Raw genomic sequence first — 22,531 nt, forward strand, 5'->3', positions numbered from 1 at the left:
AAGGGGCGGAGCCCGCGGGGTGTGGAAGAGGAGTGGAGGGGCGCGGCCGAGGGGGCCGAGGTGCCGGGGCGGAGGAGGCTGGAGACGAGATTGGGCGGGGCGGGGCGAGGCGAGGCACGGCCGGGAGGACTGGAGGGGCCAGGGGGAGGCTGGATGCTGGAGGCGGGGCTGAGCGGGCTGGGCGGGGCGGAGGAGGCTGGAGGCGGGGGCTGGAGGCGGGGGCTTGGAGGCGGGGGCGGGGGCGGGGGCGAGCGCGGCGGGGCCGAGGATGCCGGAGGCTGGAGGCGGGGCCGGAGACGGGGCGCGGGGGAGGGCGGGAGGCGGGAGGCGGGAGGCGGGGTGGGGCGGGCGGGGTGTGGAGAGAGAGGCGGGGCGGGGCCTCATCGCCGGGCTCTCCGCCCCACTTGGCGCGTGGGGCCGCCCAGAGGCCGAGGCCGCGTTGGGTGGCGGCTGTGGGGGAGCCCCGGACCCTCGGCAACTAGCATCACCCCTCGCTGGTGCACTTTGGTGAGGCCGTCGGTGCCTGCAGGGAGAGGACCTGGGAGAGGCGAGGTTCCTCAGCCCTCTTTGGAATCGGAACAGGTAAAAGAGTCCAGATCAACTAAAGAAAAACAGCTCTGGACAGAAGGATTACACATCTAAATAAAGTTGTCTTTTGTATTTTTAATTTTTTTTCTAAATAAACTTGTCTTTTTTAGAGCACATTTTGCCATTTGCACAGTTGCAGGAACCTCGTGCTTTGTCATATACAGCACCCATATAGCGGCAACCCAGGCGACAACTCACAATAGTGCAAGTGTGAAAGAGTAAAGGAGGAGGTTGTCCTTCTCTGGGCTGTTTTGTGTGTCCTCCCCACACCCCTTCGGAAAAGGGGTTTTGTTTTGTTTTGTTTAGGGAGGGGATAGGGGTAGAGGAAGAGAGTGAATCTTAAGCAGGCTCCTGGGCCTGGTGTGAACCCCACAACTCAGATCCTGAGCTGAAATCAAGAGTCAAACCCCCTTAACTGACTGAACCACCCAAGCGCCTCCCGAAAAGTTAGTTTTGGAGGCATTCTCCGATCACCCATCCTACAGTAACGATAAAATCTCCCTTTTGTTTTCACTTGTTCATCTATGTCGCCAATTAAAATCTAAGCTTTTGGAAGGCAGGAGTTTTGTTTCTCTGTTTCCACAGCACCTGAAAGCTTCTCACTAAATATCTGTTCAGCTAAAAAAATTAACAAAATGGAACTTACAAATATTTGCTATTCTATATTAATTTAACAATCTCTGAGAGGTTTAAAAATTAAAATCAAGAGATCCCTGGGTGGCTCAGCGGTTTAGCGCCTGCCTTTGGCCCAGGGCGTGATCCTGGGGTCCCTAGGATCAAGTCCCACGTCGGGCTCCCTGCATGGAACCTGCTTCTCCCTCTGCCTGTATGTCTGCCTCTCTGTCGCTCTCTGTGTCTCATGAATAAATAAATAATTTTAAAAAATAAATAAAAATTAAAATCAGAAGGTTACCCTGATCATTCACATCTAAGACTTTTCTCCACCTTTAGCAGGAATGATGATAGTATCTCATGGGTTATTTTGAAGATTGTGCCTGCACAGTTAGTACTATTTAAGTGTTAGCCATTCCTATTCATTATTTAATGTCTATCATGAATAAAACTGTTGGAAGTCAACACTGAAAAGACAAACACCAGGAGACAAAAGTTGGGACCTGACTGAAGAGGTTTTTCATCTCATCTCTGAAAATGGGCCTTCAAATAATACAAGCATTTAATTCTTATGGTAAAATTTCATCTTCACCCATTGAAAACAGACATATATATTTTCTATTTACTTCACAAAATACTTCGTTTTGAAACGTCTTATATAAGCACCTATTGAAACTTAGGTTGAGACAACAGTTCAAAAATGATAGACTCACCCCTACATAGATTCTTTTGGTTCTGTCCTGAATCAAAGTTATCAAATGCAATTCCATTACTTCAGCTCCAAGCAGAAATGCCTTCACAGAAGCATAATGTACTCAGGTCCTTAGCATAAATTAAGATTTTATACAACAATGGCCATCTACATTTTTCCTCCATATTTTATAAAACTTTAATTACCACTGTTCAATATCTTTCACAGATCCATGCTTTACTATTTGAGTTCAGGGCTAGAAAACATTTTTGTTTCTCCTGACAAATGCATATATTTAGCTCTGAGTGCCAACTCATCGTATTCAGGCTTTATCTTGACTCCCAAGAAGCTCAGAGATGAATTTAATAGTCAATTGTAGCAACTATTCTTCTGGGTTTTTGTTATTATAATTACTGCCATGACTTCAGAAAATGACTTATTCTTTGATCCCTATTTATTTATTTAAGTTTTTTTTTTTTTTAATTTATTCATGAGAGAGGCAGAGACACAGGCAGAGGGAGAAGCAGGCTCCATGCAGGGAGCCCGATGTGGGACTCAATCCCAGGACTCTGGGATCACGCCCTGAGCCAAAGGCAGATGCTTAACTGTTGAGCCACGCAGGTGTCCCTTTGATCCCTATTTTAATGATTTGATTACCCTAATTGTAACTAGATCTATCTGTCTTGGTTAAAGTTGCCTCAAATATTTTGGAAGTAGGCAACTCAACATGCAAAACTAGAAGTTGGGAGAATTTGTATTCATAGTATCTTGACCATGTTTCAGTTCACTCTTAGTCCTCAAATCTAGTTAAAAAATGGAAAGGTACTGTAAAATGTAATGAGTTTGTCTCCCATGTTAGTAAAGACATCTTTAACCGATATCTTTTGGAATAGAAAAGAAGAAAGCAGCTAGATCAAATGGACAAATTCACCAATAAAATAATCATCAGCATTCATAGTTATTTACCAAAAAACTAATTTCAAATTGCCTTACATTTATACAATGCATTGCATACAATGCATTTCCTTACATTTATACAATGCAGTGTTTAAAAAGCACTTTTAGGGCAGCCCTGGTGGCGCAGCGGTTTAGCGCCGCCTGCAGCCAAGGGCGTGATCCCGGATCGAGTCCCACGTCTGGCTCTCTGCGTGGAGCCTGTTTCTGTCTCTGCCTCTCTCTCTCTCTGCATCTCTATGAATAAATAAAATCTTTAAGATAAAAAGCACTTTTACACAGACTTCAACAATTCTGTTTACAAGAGGAGTTTGAAGCTAAGTAGCAGTGCTATTGACTCCAAGTTTTTATGTACTTACTATTAGCTTCCCTCCAAGACTTGAAAACATAAGGTACTAAGTGATGAAGTTAAATCCCTAAGAGGTAGGGCACCTGGGTGGCTCAGTCGGTTAAGCATTGACTCGATTTTGGCTCAGGTCATGATCTCAGGGTCTTAAGATCAAGCCCCACATCAGGCTCCATGCTAAGCTTAAGATTCTCCCTCTCCCTCTGTCCCTCCCCCTGCTCATGTGCGCGCGCTCTCTCTCTCAAATAAATAAATAGATAAATAATCCCCACGAGGTGAGGGGCAGAGGAGGCTGGCATATGCAATAGATCTGGATGTAGACCTCTGAGAATTCCTCAGAATTGGGTGTATGTGGGGAGCTGGGAGGAGGGGGGTCAGGAGGCGGGGTGGGTAGACAAAAGCAATATCATATTTTAGCAATTGATCAAATAAGGCTTTGACAGACCCACAAGTAATTCACAAGACATGAATGAATTCACTTGAGCTTTGTTTTCTGGTAGTGCTGATAGGTTTATTTTTTTATTTTTTATTTTTTTAAAGATTTTATTTATTTATTCATGAGAGACACACAGAGAGCGAGAGTGAGAGAGGCAGAGATACAGGCAGAGGGAGAAGCAGGCTCCAAGCAGGGAGCCTGATGTGGGACTCAATACTGGGTCTCTAGGATCACACCCTGGGCTGAAGGCGGCGCTAAACCACTGATCCACCCAGGGATCCCCCTAGGTTTATATTTACTCAACCATTTATTCACTGATTCAAAATGCATGCTGAATGCTTACAAAATATCAGGCACAGTGCTAGGCACTGGGAATACACAAGAAACAGATGTGCTCCTGTCTCCGTGGAGCTTATGGTCTAGCGGGAAGCCAGACAGGTGGATACAGGATGCCATGAGAATATACAGCAAGGGCGAAGGGCATCCAGTCCAGATATGTGAGAATTTGTTAAGGAGAATACTCATTCATTCAGGTCTCTGCTTAGGAGTTGGCAAAAATGGGACTCCTGGGTGGTTCAGCGGTTGAGCATCTGCCTTTGGCTCAGGGCCTGATCCCAGGGTCCAGGATTGAATCCCACATCGAATCCTACATCGAGTCCCACATCGGGCTCCCTGCGAGGACCCTGCTTCTCCCTTTGCCTCGGTCTCTGCCTTCTCTCTTGTCTCTCATAAATAAATAAATAAAATCTTAAAAAAAGAAAAGGAGTTGGCAAAAATAAAATAGGGAAGAAATGGAGGAACAGTGGAAAGGCCTCAAAGTGAAAGCAAGGGATTTCTAAGGGACAGAAATTAACTTTATTTGCTATGGGGGCATCCTCATATATTCCTGCAACTAATATGGGAAAACCTAAATTTTGAGGGTAGGATGCATGAAGAAAAGGGAAAAAAAGGTTAACAATTTATCAATACGTAAGTAGCATTCTGGGTGATTTATCTTATTAAAAGGAAATCCTTCTGTATTTAATAAAGTTTAAAATAATGTAAGGTAAGGGCCAGAATAAAAAACAGATAATGGGGGCACCTGGGTGGTTCAGTGTGTTGAGCATCCGCCTTCCACTCAGGTCATGATCCCAGGGTCCTGGTCCTGGGATCGTCCTCAACATGGGTATCCCCAGCATCAGGAGCCTGCTTCTCCCTCTCCCTCTGCCTGCTTCCATACCTCGCCACCCCCCCCCCCACCCGGGTCTGTCCTCTTTCTCAAATAAATAAAAAAATCTTAACAAAAACAAACAGATAATGAAGCTCCTCTTTTTACTGCTGTACTTACTGAGGCATGGATGAATTTAAATTTTTATTTAAATTAAGAAGTAAATGGAAAACAGCTCCTAAGTTATCTTTCTTCAACATGTTCACTTTGATGATTCCTAAAGCTCACTGATTTTCTTCTGACCCTTAATAAACACCTACTATGTTCCAGGCTCCTTATTGGAGACCATGGATACAAAAGCTGAAGACCCGGTCCCCACGCTTACAGGAGCTTAGAGTCTGATGGGAAGCAAATAAGGAGACAGTTCAAATCTGGTGCAGTGACACTGTGGGCATACACAAGAGGGGGCTCCTAACCTGGATGGGTTATGCCCTAAGTCTTCCCAGAGAAACCTTTCCTGAGTCTTGAAAGATAAGAAAGAGCCAGAAAGAGGTAGTATGTCAGTAAAAGGAGCAGCATAAGCAAAGGAATGACAAAGCATGGTGTGTTCAGGGAAACTGCAATTACTGGTAATTTCAAAATAGGTATGAATTAAGGTATGACAAGATCCAAGGCTGGAGACAAAAATGTGGAGCTGGCAAAGCTCTTTGTTTGCCAGGCTAAAGAGGTTAGTTTCTACCCCAAGGTTATGAGGTACCACTGAAGGATTAAATTTGGCAGTGATAGATTCCTGTTGGCACTGTGAAAACTGGCTTGGCGGAAAATAAGATTAGAGACCGGGCAGCTGGTTAGGAGAGGCAATAGAGATCTAGGCAAAACATGAGGCCGGAACACAGGGGCAGAAATAATGGACAAGTGGATGGATTCGAAAGAGGTTAAGGGAAAAAAAGAAAAAAGAAAAAAGAAAAGAAAGAGGTTTAGGTGGTTTGATCTTTAAGACTTGGAGGCTGGTAAACTGTGTGTGGATCTAGGCAGATGATCATGCTATCACGAGGGAGAAAAGAGGAGAGAGAACAACTTTCTCCTCCGGGTTTAAGGGTTGGTGGGAAGTGCTGGGGAGGGGAAGGATGGAGAGTGGAGTTTGAGTTTAGACATGTTTGATATACCTGTAGCAGATCCCAGGGGAGATGTCTAATAGGTAGATCAACTTGGAAGTCTGCCTGTCTGCAGAGGCTGGGGCTAGAGATACAAACTTGAAAGCCCTATTAGTTTCCTATTGTTGCTGTAACAAATAATCACAAATTTGGTGGCCTAAAGCAACACAAATTTAAGTTCTTAGAGTTCTGGAGGGCAGAATTATGAAATGAGTTTTACAGTCTAAAGCGAAGGTGTCAAAGTCAGGCTGGTTCCTTCTGGAGACTTTAGGAAAGAATTTCTTACCTTCCTTTCTCCAGATCCCAGAGGCTATCCACATTCCTTGGCTCACCCGCCTACATGATCACACCTTTTCTCCCTCTTTGTCACCACATAGTTTCCTTCTGATTCCAATTCGTCCTGTTTCTCTCCCATAAACCCTTGGGATTACATGTCCTCTGCTGGGATAATCCAGGACAATCCCCCACTTCAAGGGCCTTAATTATTAGACCAAATCTGTAAAGTCCCTTTTGCTATGCAGAGTAACATTCATGGCTTCCAGGGATTAGGGCATGAACATCCTTGGGGCCACTATTCAGCTGATCACAGAAGGTAAGAGCATTTCAGAGCCATTAAAAAGGATGAAATTATTTTTGGAAAAGTGGAGAATCAGGAGAATACTGTCACAGAAGCTAAGAGAACATTTCTGGGAAGAAGAGATACCCAGTCAAATGCCGCCAAGAGGTTAACCAAGAGATAAGAACTGAAAATTGCCACTTTAGCTACTAGGCCACACGGTAAGGCCAATGTCAGTGAAGTGGCCCAGGTGGAAATTAAACTGGAATAGGCTGAGGAATAAATGAAAAATGAAAAAGTGAAGATGGTAACTGTAGGCAACTCTTTGGAGAAGCTTAGCTACAACAACAAGAATAGGACAAAGGGCAATGGGTGAGAGAGACACAAGGCCAAGAGCTGGAGGGTTAGTGCTGCTTAGATGCTGAGGGAACAGAAGTAACACATAACACATGGTAAGAGTGTGAAGGTGGAAGAGAAAGCTGCGAGTCCTCTGATGGGCAGAGGTGGGAGGATGAGTCCAGAGAAGAGGGAGTGGTGAGAAAGGCACAGAAGAGAAGGGATGCTTCTGCTCCAAAAGGAAGGAGTGAGGATGAAAGGGGCATTGGGCGCCAACCCATGGTAGGCAGTAGGTGAGGGAGGAAGAGGTGGCTAAGGACCTTTGTTTTGACTGATGCTTTTCTCTGAGAGGCAGGAGGTGAAAGACCTGTCTACCAAGAGTAAAGGGAGAGAAGTGGGAAGCTTAAGAACAGTGAAGGTTCAAAATGGCAGTGGGGATGAATGCAGAAGGCTAGGACTGGGAATGTGCATAGTGTTAGAACAGTGACAGGGCTGGGGCCTCAGTCTATGGCATTTGAAAGTCAAAACCAAGCAACAGAAACTAAACTTGCAAGGACTAAGAAGGGAAGGATGATCACTTTAAGGCTGCAGCTCTGTAACAGAATCACCTCCGTATATTTGCAGGAGATCTGGCCATTTTTCTGAGTCTTTAAACAACTCAGGTAGGTTTGCTAAAATATCTCAAGCCTACCAGGGTTTGAATCACACAGAGCAAATTTGAAGAAACATTTTTAAAATGTGTAATCCATTTCAGAGTCATGAGTATTTTCATTACGTAGTTTTTATTTTAGACGAACATTATTGTAAAAAAAAGTTCACCTGGAATAAAATCCATTAAAAAAAAAAAAACAAAACCACAGCATCAGTATCAGTATACAGTTAATGAATTGGCTTAAACAAGATTAACCACATGACAGGTTCACGTTATCTGCAGGAGCTTTTCACATTAAGCTGTTGAAGCAAAAATAAAATATGCTGAAACATACACAGAAGGATAATTCTATGGAAAAACTAGGTATTTCCCATTAGGGGCATGATTTTAGTCAAATAGTTTATGGCATGTTGCACTAAAGGAACTGCAGTGTCAGCTGCAAACAAACAAAATAAAACCCATCTGTAAGGCCATAGGAATGAATTATAATAAATTCACATTTTTAAAAAGGTAAGAAAATGAAACAAGAAGTTCTATTAGTTCTTGGCAATAAGAAATGTAACTGCATATGGCACAAGCATTTCAAAAAATGAAGTAAAATTTGAAAACACCCCTAAACTAATGGGGATGTTTAAACTAGTTTAAACTAATTTGCTAATTTTCACTTCTGTAGAGTTCAGTCATTTAGAATTTTTTCATCCTAAACAGGACTCCCATTAATTTTATTAGTCTAAAAAAAAGACTGATTCTCTGTAAAATTGTGCCGGGATTTAAAATTTTATTAGCATCTCCTATCCCTCTAGGTCCCTCTAGGACAAGGAACTTCATTTTTAGACATTCCATTTCCCTCCCTTCTTTGGATATAACAAGAAGGGAAAAAGGAATGTCCTTTCTGTTAAAAGAAAAATTCTAAAAACCCTGACAGCAGAAATGAGTGCTTAAAATCTGAGATAAGTAAACCAACATAATGAAATGCTGTTTTAAAATTTGAAGCTTAGAAGCTCATCTTTAAAGATTAAGTACTAAATTTATAAAGAAATCTAAGTCATGAATTAGAAAAAAAAAAAGTCTGCTTAAATGCATCACTTACTGTTCACAGGAAAAAGTTTATAAGTCTTAATACAGATTCACAGCATTCAGAATCTGTAAAATGGAGTTATAATCTCTTATAAATTTCTGCAAATGTTCATCTATATTGCACAGCTAAATTTCTTAATGGAGACAGGGAGATCATACCTTTTTTTGCACTAGTGGATATGACATGTATGTTCTATTCTAGAGTAAACTATCTCCTACCTTTTCCAATGATGTCTTTAGTCCAAAACAAAACATGTAATCTAAACGGTGTTGGATGCTTAAAGGCTGGCTCACCGGTTTTCTACCAGGTATTAGAATACTAGTTAGCTAAATGAGGTATAATTAAAAAATAGTCCTTCAAAGTAAAGAGTATAGTCTTCTGAACATTTATAACAAAGACTGCACAAAATGTTCATGTAAATAGTAAGAAACCCTGTGGCATCTCCTAACCAATGCACAGGTGGATTATTTTCTCATAATCTGTATGAAGTAAAACATAGCTAAAATAAATTCCCAGTGAAACGTTTTACAGTCAACTGGTTTACATGCTACTGAGTTACAGCACATTTTCAGTGTCTGATATCCTCAGACTCTATTTGAAAAGGTCTAGTCCAATCATTGTCAAAAATTAGCACACTGATAATAAAGTGCAGCCACCGAACCACTAATACTGCTGCAAAAGTCTTCATGTACCTTATCCATTAGACCACAAACATGTTCACACAAAACTAGATTTCTTCAGTTTCAGCAGGGAACAGACAGTTATCTGTCACTAAATTCATCTACCAATAGAAAAAATAATGCACTCTATGTACATTATTAAGCAAAGTGGAATATTTATTGGGTCATTTTACCATGCAGAAAGTGAATTTCCTATGGTCTTAGCTCAAATTATATACAATTTAGCAAAGCTAAATGTAAGAAAATAGCAAGGACGATTTATTTCTATATAACAGAGCGTATCCCCCCCGAGTTGCTGCTACTTCAAAGAGCACTTTTAGACTCTTCTAACTTTTACAGGCTCTTTCAAAGGGAATTTCATGGAGACTAATTATTAACCCACGTAAGACAAAAGAAGAGAGAAGGAATGAAACAAAAGCAAAGCACTGTGTTTAACAAAAAAGAAAGAAAAAAAGCTAACCACAGAATATGTCAGTTTTGGTTTGCAGACAACCCCTGAGATATAAACCAAAGTGTTAAGACACCAAATAGTCAGAGGTAAATTACTAGGAGGATTACATTCATTCATGGTGTCCTAGCACTTGCCTTTTACAAAGTACTTCGTTACCGTTCAGAAAGCTCAACTGCTTGGATCTTTTTCAGAAAATTAGTAAATACAAGATGTTTCTAAGATTACTTTTCCTTTCCAAAAATGCATCTAATTTTAAAATGGTAGATGTACAATCAACTTCCAACCAAGCAACTAGTGATTATACTGGGATACCAACAGGTACCTTTAAGCCTATAGGTAAATACAAAAAACAAAACAAAAGAATCAAGAAGGCTGAAATTTGTCAACATTAAGTTTAGTGTATCCATTAAAACTAGCTCTGGTCTATCTGCCGCCACTAAGCTGTACAAAAGTTTTCAAACAAGTAGTAAAGGTTTGACTGGTCCAAGCATTCTAACGCTACGTCTTAATCTGAAGCACGATGCTCTGTGGTAACAAACAATCCATTTCCATTTTCATCTCCCCTCTAAACTATCAAGCATGATGGTATGATGGTAACCTTCATGAAACACAAAAGGCCTAAGAGGAAGAGTAATTATTGACAAGATTCATTTCCCTAATCACCTATTCATCACTCCCTTCTGTATTATGATGCTGAAAGGCTAGAATAACAGCAACGACAAGATGATCTGAATTTGGCACATAAGTTAACGCTAAATACCATTTTTTTCCTTATGTGAAGGTTTCATCTACAAAAGGTATACCAGTACCAGTGTCTGGCGAGAAAGGCAGCTAAGCTTTTGGTTGGCTTTGGCCCAAATGACTGGACCGAGTTCTATAACAATGAACCTGAACAGATGGAACTGGGTTCTACGCATTCAAAAACAGCTGTTTTAAAATGGAAACCTTGCTCATATTTTCTCTAACGAAAAGGCAAGACTTTTCCTAGAGGCTGCACTAGGTCTAATTACCTTTGTTTAAAAAAAAAAAAAAAAGCCCAAATAAAAACAATAAAAAATCATTCTGTTCACCATTACTAAGAGTTATCTCTATTAAATTTATATCAACAAGTTAGTCTCTCTCTCCCTATAGGTTAAATTTTCTATTAAAAAAAGTCTAAATCTAATACTTAACTTTTGCAGACAGGGATCACAGTAGGCATTGGGTATTACAAATGAAACCGGCAAGCTAATGAGTGAACTTAAGAAAAAATACATTGCATATATTACGATGCCCATATAACAGAACCACAATAAGATGCTAAAATAAAACCTAAATAGTACATCTCTCTGCCTATGTAAAATATCAGCTCAAGAAGTTCACAATTAGAAACGGACAACAATGTTCAAATACATTATGTTTTTGATAACTGAGTGGTTACAATTGGTCAAACAGAGGAAAAAATAGTAAATACCCCAGGAAAAGTGAGATTAAGGTAATTTCCAAATGTAGCTTCTATTGATTAGACAGAGGTAGCCAATGAAAAAGTGACTTAATCAGCTACCCAAACTCTCTGGCAAAAAGGTCAGGAATGAAGCAAAACTCTAAACTACCTGAAGAAATAAAGGAATTGTGGCCTCTGATGAATAGATGGACATTTTTAAGATCAATCTGATCAGAATTCAATGATTCTTATTTAAGGAAATCACAAATTAGAGCCCTTAAAAAAATTCTGTCAATGCAATAACATTTGGCCACACGAACCAGACCAAACATCTTTTAATTTTAGTAAATTAACCTCTGCTTTAAATGTTTTGCTTTTTTCAAACATCCCCAAGTGCACAAATTTGTCTGGAACTTCAGGAGGCAAAAGTGTGCAAATCCGAGTCTGAGACTGTGCTGTAGCAGGGACAGACTAACACTGATGTGCAAAGTGAAAAAGAAAAGATAGCAGCTTTCTGGGACAAACCAAAGAAGAAACAAGTTAAGTCCTGCGCGTGTCTCCACTTCATTGCTTCCATGTTTGAAAAAAGGAGCCTGTTATCTTGATAGACCTTCTAGAAGGCTGGAAACCATGTGGCATTCTGTGTCGGGAAGTCTAGGTTCAGTGGTGCTCTCAGCAGCAGCCGGGTGGTGTGATTCTGAGGCTGGCTGACCTGTGCTTTCAGAGAAGCAGGAAAGGGTCCTTTAGGTGTGCTGCAGTCTCTCAGAAAGAGTTCATCAAAGTAGTGAACAACGGAAGAAACTGGTCTTCTTTGATCGGTTCTCTGTTATTTTCACTGGTCCACCTGAACCTGATGAATTGCTGTCATTCTAAAAAAGGGAACATAAAGTTACCAAGGAAATAAAAGTTTCGTGGTTTGATCTCAATTATTTAAAACATACAAGCATCAAACCACACCACAAATGTGTATTCCATAGAGTATTTTATTAGAAAGGGAACTCATCAGGCTTTGATGTTGTCAGTATCTTTGGAAATGGATTAAGATGAGAAAAATATTTTTAGGATAGCATCTTTTATATTAATAATATATTAGATGGGAAGCTCCTATTTCCAGTTCAGAGAAATTACAGCCAATGGAGTGTTAAGTTTCAAGGCTAATGATGGAAACAATGTTTTAAGATACAGGTATAGGCAAAACTCTTGCCAGAGGTAAAAAGAGTTGCTAATGTAAGGTATACAATTATATTCAGGATTCTGATGAAAACAAACTTTCAAGGTGGTCCTAATGATTCGTCACTGACATCACTTCTAATTTAAGTGAACTTTAGCAACTTTAAGATCGTATTCATACATAGATACAAGTATCTGTCACATGAAAACCAAGCTAGATCATTTCATGTCATTATTAATCTAATTATTCTGCTCAACATTCTATTAAAGACCACCTAAAGAGTCAGATGAAAAAACAGAAGCAGCTGCAGTTTAAAAGAAACTCGAAGAAATAGAAATAAGAATCAAGCTTCAACCAGGTGAATATGGGTCAGGAAAGAAATGAGTCAGTGTGAATATATTATCATCAGGCCTATCCTATTGATCAAATAAATAAACAGCAAAAATAAGAGAACAAATTTAACAAATAGCATAATGCAAATAAAAATTATAAGTGATACAAACCATTTTTCTGTTGAGTTTTGTCATTATATCTCGTGCAAGTGTAAAAAATGCCTAAAGGTAAACCAAAAATTGTATTAATAAATATTTATAATATAGTCTTAAGTAGAAATGTAGAATTTTTTCATTATTTCATTATAAGACATTTGATAGCTTTTTAAAAAATTTTATTTGTTTATTCATGAGAGACCCAGAGAGAGAGAGAGAGAGAGAGAGACAGAGAGGCAGAGACACAGGCAGCGGGAGAAGTAGGCTCCATGAAGGAGCCCGACACGGGACTCGATCCAGGGTCTCTAGGATCACCCCCTACGCCAAAGGCAGTGCAAAACCACTGAGCCACCCGGGCTGCCCACATTTGATACTTTTTAATTAAGAAAGAACAGAACCTTAATCACAGTACACATGTGAATACTGTATCTTATTTTTCAATGATATCACAAAACTGTCAGTCATGGGGCGTCTGGGTGGCTCAGTCAGTTGAGCATCTGATTCTTGGTTTCAGATCAGGCCTTGATCTTGGGATTGTGGGACTGAGCCCAGAGTCAGGCTCTGGAGTCTGCTGGAGATTATCTCCCTCTCCCTCTCTTCCCTCTGCTCCTCCCCCTACTCATACATCCATGCTCTTTCTTTCTCTAAAATAAACTAAAAATTAAAAAAAAAAAACTGACATTCATTCAGTCATCAAATATTTTCTGCACATTATATATAGCACAGGTTCCTAACGTGACATTTGTTGAGTCATAGGTGGCTTCCTCAGTACACCAAAAGCACCAGGGTTGGGGGTAGGGGGGCAGAGGCTCTCAGTCACCCCAGGTCCTCAAAGCAGGGCACAGTGCCTTGTTTTCGAGATGCTGAATATCTCTGTTCAATAATTGAATGAATAATTATGTACTACTCTAGAGTTTTAGAATCCATTTTCACAAAAATCTCTATCTTTTATCCCCAATCTCCTCTCTTTCAAATTGTTTTCATTCTTGTATCTGAGAATTATATCATCTTCTGTCTTAGCTCAGCTAAATTCCTCACTGTGGAAATCAGTTCAAATAGGACAAATCTGATTAATCTCAGTGACATTTGGTACCTAGTGCCTCTTGACCCAGACCAAACATTTTTTTAAACCTACCATCTCTACTTTGTTTCTACAGAGCCAAAACTTTTTTTAAAAAGATTTTATTTTTAAGTAATCTCTACACCCAGTGTGGGGCTTGAACTCACAACCCCAAGATCAAGAGCTGCATGCTCCACTGAGTGTGCCAGGCAAGCGACCTCTACAGAGCCAAAACTCTTAAAGAATCTTCAGTTGTCCCCATGCTAAACCCATAACTGTCAGTCTCTTTGTCCCCAACCACTCCTGATGCCCCCAAAGATGTTCAGCATAAGATTATGTCCAATCAAGTCGAACAGAAACAATGATAACCACTATTATCACTTACTATCAATGTTCTACTGTCACACTGGTCACCTCTGAATCTAAATTTCTAAAGAAGCTGATCCCAGTTTTTATGAAAAGCTAAATACACTAAAATAAAGCTCTGGGAAAAGTCCTAATTTCTGTCAAATACCGGTCAAAATAAGCAGCTTGGGCACCTCCCCGCTCTGTACTTCCATAACTCAAAGCTCTCTGTAAGCCACAGATTGTGATCAGGGTACAGCCACAGAGACTAAGCCTGCTCCATCAAGCCAGGGTATGGAGTTCACTTTGTGAGAGCAACCCCATCTAGGCCATCTCAGTGAACAAATTTTCTCCTACTTCTACTTAAGAGGCTCCCCTCTTTCTGACAGAAGGAAATCCTTTTGTGGTAAGCAGGAGGAAGTATTTTTCTGCTTATCTATGCTTGTGTAAATAAATCAACAGAAGCTTCCTGTTTCCTAACATCCATTAGCCAATCTGAAAAATTAGTATTAGTTATTGAAAACAAAGAAAAAGTTCGGATCAGTGTGCCCTAGCCAATAAAGTAATTTAAATCTCGATTTTTTAGCCATAATGTTATGGTAAATGGTGAGTAACCTAAGAAATTGAATGTCTACAAAACCACTAATATTACAGTTTATTGAATTATATGTATTAACACACATGTATCATTTTTACGACCAGTTTAAAATATATTTTTTAAGATTTTATTTGACAGAGAGAAAGAGAGCACGTGTGTGCACAAGCAGGGTGAGCAGCAGGCAGAGGGAGAGGGGAAAGGGAGAAGCAGGCTCTCCCCTGAGCAGAGAGCCTGATACAGGGCTCGATCCCAGGATCCTGGGATCATGACCTGAGCCAAAGGCAGACGCTTAACTGACTGAGCTACACAGGCACCCCTATAAAATGTTTTAAAGAAAGAAAATATTATCAACAATTCTGCCCTTTGTAAAGAAAATCTATTCTTAGAAGACTCTGGATGATTTGGTTGTCTTTAACAGTTCACTTACTGAAAATTTATTAAAACTAGTCTCTGATAGGAATGCCTGAGTGGCTCAGTGGTTGAGCTCTTGCCTTCGGCTCAGGACATGATCCTAGTCCTGGGATCGAGTCCCACATCGGGCTCCCTGCGGGGAGCCTGCTTCTCCCTCTGCCTATGTTTCTGCCTCTCTGTCTGTGTGTCTTTCATGAATAAATAAATAAAACCTTTAAAAAAAAAACTAATCTCTGATAAACATGCTTATTTCTACTAACGGCTGTTGTGTTACAATTTGTCATGCTTAATCTAAGGGAATCTATTAAATAATCAGTTTAATTCTCTCCTGAGAGAGTACAGACATGAAAGTAATTAAGATTCTCCCGCTATAGGCTACTAAAGGATGACATGAACCATGATAAATAAGCAGAACACAGTGCTTGGTCGGCAAGTACAGGATTTCTGGCTTCCCCAACAAAGGTCAAAGCTGAACTTGAAGGACCTTCTACCTTCTGTTCAGTGAATCTTAACTGAGCAATCTCCTATAGCCCACGTGGGAGCTGGGTGCTAGAAATTCAACAACCTGGGTCCACAATAAAAGTTAGAAGCATAAAAGTTCACAAAATGGAGGTGGAGCTCACAGAAGGCATTCACTAAGAAAATGACAAGTCTTGGAGAACCACTTGAACACAGAGACCTAAGCTCTAATGCTACCACATAATAAATCATGGAAAGTTTCCTTCTTACCTCTTCTACGTTTGTACTGGATTTTGCACTTGTCTCCAAGAATTTAATCCCATAGTCAATTGCTAACTGAAAGGCAAACAGACATTTAAATTCCATTCAAGTTACTTCAGTATATAAAAAGCATTTCCATCTTCTAGGTTGTTCAAAGTCTCAAAGGTAGAGGATCTAGTGGAGAACTCTTGTGGTCCACAATTTCTTTGCTTTCTATGTTTGAAATGTAGACATCTCACTTAATCATCATAAATAAAATGGCAGCACTTCAACTCAAAACATAACTTAAGTAATTCTTTTTTTCTATTATACTTTAGCTCTCTAATATATTTACAAAAAAAACCATGAGACACATACCCGCTCTTATCATTAATTGGGGATTCACTGATCCCTTTTACCTGGACCCAAAGTACAACTATCCAATAGTTACTATACTGACCTATTATTTTTTAATAAATTGGTACATAAAAGAATGAAAGCTTTAAATACTGAGCACGCACTGCTTTTTGTTTTTATTTAGTTTCTATTTCTATCTACTCCAAAAAGCTCCCAGTTCATTTAAAATAACAAGATTAAATGAATGTTCTTAAGGGAAAAAACTTTGCAGACAGATTTAAAAACAAAATATATATTGCATATATCACTAAAAAAAGGCTAAAGCAAAATTCCAAGATTTAAAAACTGAAGCCTCTAAGCTAATTTAGAAAAATGTCATGGAAGTAAATATGTACATGTAATACACTCTTGCTATTTTTCAGGATAACAAAATAGAGAAATGCCTATAAATGACACCCACAGTTTGGTAACTTAAAGTAGTTTATCCATAATGACCTAAATCTAATATGGAGTAAAATATTCTTAGGAAAAAAATAATGAATTGGAAATGATTACTGTTTAAATTTCTCCTATCTTATTACTTTTATTTGAAGAGAATGATTTACTTGATCTTTAAAACTGGGCATTTTCACACAGATGTGGAAGAAAAGAGCCTGAACTCTAAAGCTGCAGGAATTTGAAAAAGGAGCAATTTGTATCTCCCAGAAAACAGCAAATTCTTCAGGAATGAGTCATGACTACACAGTATATGGAGCTGGATCTTGAATACTAATTCATACCATTCAAGTATGGATTACATCTCTTTGTTGTTTTTTTAAAGGATTAAAATACAGATAATTTTCACACTGAAATCAATAATTAAGTAATACTAAGGAAATAAATGCTTCGTGTGAATAGATTCCAATCTTCATGCATTCGGTTCAAATTTACCTTCTCTCCTCTTTCTTTTGACACTTGTCTTTTGTCATTCATATCACATTTGTTACCCAGGATCATTCTTTCAACATCTGAAGAGGCATGCTGCAAGGAGAAAATCGTGTGTTATAAAAACAGCCTGAGCAAAACACAGTTATTCAATAAACAAATCCTAACCTGTCAGAAACATCCATAAATTTAATAATAAGACAAATAATCTTTTGCTCAACACAAGGCCTCATGCAGAGAAAAATTTAAAAGATGGGAGGAGGGAAAAGCTACAGCAAAGAGCCTATGCAAACTTTTCCCCCAAAGGCTTGCAGCCATTTTCAGGCTTTTTTTTTTTGTACATGAACAAACAGAAATAAAATCTATGGTTATCCAAGAACAAAACTTCCAAATATTAGTTTGGGACAAAGAAGAAAAGAAAATAGTACTGAGTGAGCCAGTGGAGAAAGTATTCTGGATTCTGAACTACACAAAATATTAAATCATGTAAGTTAATATAAATGTGTACAAAATGACTTTAAAGTCAGATTTCTTTCTGTAATGTCAAAGACATAAAAAAAAATCTTAATACCAATCAACCTGGAATTAAAACAAATTTCAAATATCTACGATGGAGAAAATGTTAGAAAGGAAAAATGATAAGTTGCTAGAATAAAGAGATATCTTTCTGGGAGTCAGATGCTAAAGCTATAGGAGCACAAGTCCCTTCTTTCTGGCCTCAGTTTTCTCATGTGTAACCTAGGGACTTGTATTAAAGTATTTTCAAGATCTGGCCCAAGTTTAAAATTCTGTGAAACTGCTCCTCTCTTTGTACCTCCCCGTCTAACAGTGGTTGGACTGGCAGCACCAGAGATCACTCTGTTTGTGGTGCTCCTCAGAACAAGAGGGCCTGACCTGCCCATGCCCTACTTCTCAGCAGCTCAGCTGCCGCTTCCAGAGACAGAAGGAGCCCTTAGCAAGCACCCAGCAGGACTCCTCTCTACTATCATCATTCTCCTCCCATACATACCTCTTCGATGTTTCTTATCCAATTTTTAATATTGTCAAAGGATTTTTCATTTGTGATGTCATAGACCAGCATAATTCCCTGTAAGGAAAAAAAACTTGATTTAGTATTTCATATATCTTAAAGTTATAGAATATAATGTCGGTGTACTCCTACCCTCCAGAAACCTTTTGTTTGTCCTTTATTTTATCTTTTTTTTTAATTTTTAAAAAAATTTTTTTAAATTTATGATAGTCATGCAGAGAGAGAGAGAGAGGCAGAGACACAGGCAGAGGGAGAAGCAGGCTCCATACACCGGGAGCCTGACGTGGGATTCGATCCCGGGTCTCCAGGATCGCGCCCTGGGCCAAAGGCAGGCGCCAAACCGCTGCGCCACTCAGGGATCCCTATTTTATCTTTTTAATTAAAAGGGATTTGTAATAAAAATTTTAAAGTACAAAGAAGGAAAAATAAATAAATTCTTCCACTATCACACCATGTAAATAAATAGTCTGTAAACGTTTCTACTGTTAACCTTTAATGAATTAGTGATTATGGTAAAGGTGATACACCTTTTATATCTGACTGCATGTGATAAGAATCAGCACCAACTAGAGTTGAAGGAGTGTTTAAGTTAAAACAGAGATAGTGATGAGAGAAAGAGATAATCACTTCTGTTGTGTACTTGTTTATTGCAAGTAGAAATGTCTTGTTTCTTACTCCTGTACTAAGATCAGATCCATACTGCTTTAAAATTATTTCTTTTTTTACTTAAAAAAATTATTTCTTATATGGGCTGTTCAAAGTGTCACTGTCTACATAAATCATAGACACTTAAAATATAATACATTTTTTTTTATATACATTTGTTATACAGGTTTAAGGAAAGGCATGGTCACCATATTTTTAAAGGCCATCATATCTTCTATTTCTAAAAGGTTTATCTTCTAAGCATATCAACTGACACTTGTATGCTAACTATTCCAAAATCTGTTATCACTAGACCACACTCCTGTGTTAAGTGCTACATGTACCTGTCTATCCACTCAACAAGTATTTAGTGAGCACGTACTATGTGCCTTATACTATACGTTGTGCTACTCGCAGTGAAGAAGACAGACAAGGCCCCTTCCTCTCTCATAGATGGCTAGCAAAGAAAACAATAAACCAATAATTATTCAATTTGTTATAACATTGACAACTACTATAAAGAAGTATGGGGAGTTTTGAGTACAAATGCCGATCTAATCTGGTTGAGGGGATGGGGTGGTCAGGGAAGGCTTCCCTGAGAAAATGACAGTAAAGCCAAGACCTTAGGTCTGAGCAGACTTGAACTGGGCAAAAGGGAAAGCCACCGTACCAACACACAACAGAAATGTGAGTATCCTGCTGACCAGAATGGCCCACTCACTGGACTGAGTGAAAGCAAGTCAGCTTGGTAAGAGTGCACAGATCCGATGGAGAAGGGCGCATGATGAAATGAAAGAGATAGACAGGGTCAGATGTGCTTTGAAGACCAATGACCGGATAGCAGCCCCCAAATGTCCCATGTGGTCACCAAAATTCAACTGAGTAAAACACAAGCTTGCCTTTGTCCCCTCTAAGTCTTGTCTTCCTCTTTGTATTCTCGTTTTGTTAAAGGGCAATAGAACCCTGCCAGCCAGCCCAAGCAGACCCCTGGGAGTTACCTCCTCATAGCCAGGGAGTCACTAAGTCCTGTAGGCCTGACAACCACAATATCGCCCGATTCTGACCCTCCAACTCTCATGCGTGGCCTTATTCATATTCTCATCTATTAGCCTTTACCTGAATTACTGTCATTGTCTTTAACTGGTCTCCCAGCTTTCGTAAAACTATACAATCGCTCAGAACATATGCAGGAATTCCAAAACATCTACAAGTTAATTACCTGATTAATATTATGAAGACCAATGGCAAAACACGCAGTTACTAAACAAAGAACATTAAAAAAAAAAACCAACAAAAAGCCTTTAAATGTCTTGTTTCCATATCCCCAAACCTATCTCCCCCATTGTACCAGACTCTAGCATGGATCCTTTGAACTTGACAAATGAATATTCATGTTTTACTTTCACTTGAAGAGTTATAAAACCCTTAAACACACTCACCATGGCTCCTCTATAGTATGCTGTTGTAATGGTTCGAAATCTTTCCTGGCCTGCTGTGTCCCTAAAATTTGAAACAAAGGAGAGAGTGGTTTTAAAAGTTATCACCAGCATCACTGAAGAGAAATCTTAAGCTGTGGATAGAATTCTGGTCTGCTCACAAAAGCAGTGGTTTCAAGGGAAAGGGGAATGGGACACCAGGAGAGCCTGCTGTGTGTCTGTGAGCTGGAGGCGGAGGTGGCCACAGGGGCCTGTCAGGAGCTCACAATGACTCTGGTGGGAAACTTGGACCTTCATGATAAAAGCAGCAACAGGAAAATACATGGCCCTGCTAGGAATTGGCATGTTCTATTAGTCAAACACACGTAGGAGAGAATAGAGAATAGTTCTAAATTCTTGGATCCCTGTCGGTAGTTATAATTCTTTTTATAAATGCCTAATGATTAAGGCATTTTGCTCTCTTGACTGAAGGTCTGATTTTTGTACAAAGCAAGCATTTGGGCTGGACTTACTACTGTGTAAATTCTGCTCAGCAGAGCACTCTCAAATGGATCTCCTCAAGAACTTTTTCAGTTATAGAGCCTGGGATTAAATGGGAGCCTGGAGTTTCACACATAATGGTTGACAATGTTTCCAAAGATTTTAAAATATGAACACCACCTCAAAATTACATAAGCTTTCATGTATTCTTGCTTTTTGGCTGATGGCATTCTCTTAAAATACATTAGGAAAAATTCAGAAATTTCTCATTACATTGATTGAAACAATCCCTCTAAAGGGAGTCAAATTTCTTTGGTATCTGGGAAAATCAGTATTCTAAATTTGTCACGCACAACCACTCCCTGTGCTACTAAGGCAAACTAAATTGTACAATTTAATTGTAGGGGAGAGAGAGGCATTTGTGGAAATATACTATAATTCTGATGCATACCAACCCAAACAAGAGATGGAGGCCCAAGGGAAATATAACAAATCAAAAACATTAATAAATACCTTAACATTCATCTATACCTCACAAAATACTTTCATCTGTGCTCACGTGATGCCCATCACAGCCCAGTATAGTGGTAGGACCCCCATCCTCATTCTGCAGAAGAGGTAACAGGCTCAGGTGGGCTATGGCCTACCACTAAACCACTAAATAGCTCAGAACCTTGAATACCCTCAAGCATCTTAGGTCTCAGCTGCTTAGGACAGGGCCAGGCTTCCCACCACAGTATTCATCTTATCTTGTCATTCTCTCACTGGTCAGGATTAGATACCCAGGGCACCGGAGTTTGGTATATTGCAAACACATCATGGGGAAAACAGATGCCAAGTAACTTTGAGCCAACCAACTATTTTGGTCTAACATACTACTTGATTTAGAACCAGCTCTGCGGTAAGGATGGAGGAAAAACCCTGCCATACTAAATGTAGGCCGTGAAAACTGAATGGAGTCTATTGCTGTTGAGAGTGTTGATAAATAGTGCTATGATGTTATATTAAGTTCTAATTAGCTGACTGCTAGCTGACTGCCCACAGGCTCCTAGAAATGTTTCTTGGTGCTATGCTCAGGACTGTTCAGCACAGTCAGAAATTCTCTTTGCTTCTCCTTAAAAATTTTTTTTTAGTATCTTTAAAGTATCTGGCCTCTTGCTGAATATCAATAGATGCAAAGGGAAACCTATGGTAACCTTCACCATGTTTTCCAACAAATATACTGGGAACCACTATACTAGGTTAATATATGAAGCTGACACAATGCTCCATATTTGGGTCATTATCCCAGCTTTATCGTTGACCCAGACAGATGCTCTCCGATGGACTTAACTACTCTAAGTCCTAAGTTCTTCCTCTGTAAAAGAAGGACTAGTGGATTTCAATATCATGCTCTAGTTCTAGCCTGGTTCCGAGATTCAAGAAGAAAGAGAGCCTAAGGAAAAAGCTGATATAAATTACTTTACTATTTTGCCCTGTCTGCTTCTTAATCTATGCTGCTCTAAATTTCTAAGCTTTGTCTACTGCTGTCATCATTACACACTGGATCAGTTCAGTGGTCCTCATTTTTTATTTTATTTTATTTATTTGTTCATGAGAGACAGAGAGAGAGAGAGGTAGAGACACAGACAGAGGGAGAAGGAGGCTCCATACAGGGAGCCTGATGTGGGACTCGATCCCAGGACCCCAGGATCACACCCTGGGCCGAAGGCAGGTGCTAAACCGCTGAGCTACTCAGGGATCCCCATTTTTTTATTTAAAGAGAAGAAACACGAAAATATAA

The 22,531-nt window shown here is 39.6% G+C and overlaps 1 protein-coding gene across 2 annotated transcripts in view; it reads right to left on the reverse strand.

Moving 5' to 3' along the window:
• Positions 1-7,583: 7,583 nt before the first annotated feature.
• RAB8B (RAB8B, member RAS oncogene family) overlaps positions 7,584-22,531 on the reverse strand; it is a 62,448-nt gene continuing 47,500 nt past the window's right edge. For both annotated transcript variants that reach the window (XM_041744435.1, XM_041744436.1), the window contains exons 3-8: positions 20,272-20,332; positions 18,167-18,244; positions 17,164-17,253; positions 15,907-15,972; positions 12,779-12,829; positions 7,584-11,973 (exon numbers count right to left, since the gene is read on the reverse strand). In XM_041744435.1, the coding sequence (XP_041600369.1) occupies positions 11,881-11,973; positions 12,779-12,829; positions 15,907-15,972; positions 17,164-17,253; positions 18,167-18,244; positions 20,272-20,332 (439 nt within the window). In that variant the 3' untranslated portion in view covers positions 7,584-11,880. The remainder of the gene's footprint in view (positions 11,974-12,778; positions 12,830-15,906; positions 15,973-17,163; positions 17,254-18,166; positions 18,245-20,271; positions 20,333-22,531) is intronic.

The sequence above is a fragment of the Vulpes lagopus genome, chromosome 2 (assembly GCF_018345385.1).
Source record: "Vulpes lagopus strain Blue_001 chromosome 2, ASM1834538v1, whole genome shotgun sequence".
Lineage (NCBI taxonomy): Eukaryota > Metazoa > Chordata > Mammalia > Carnivora > Canidae > Vulpes > Vulpes lagopus.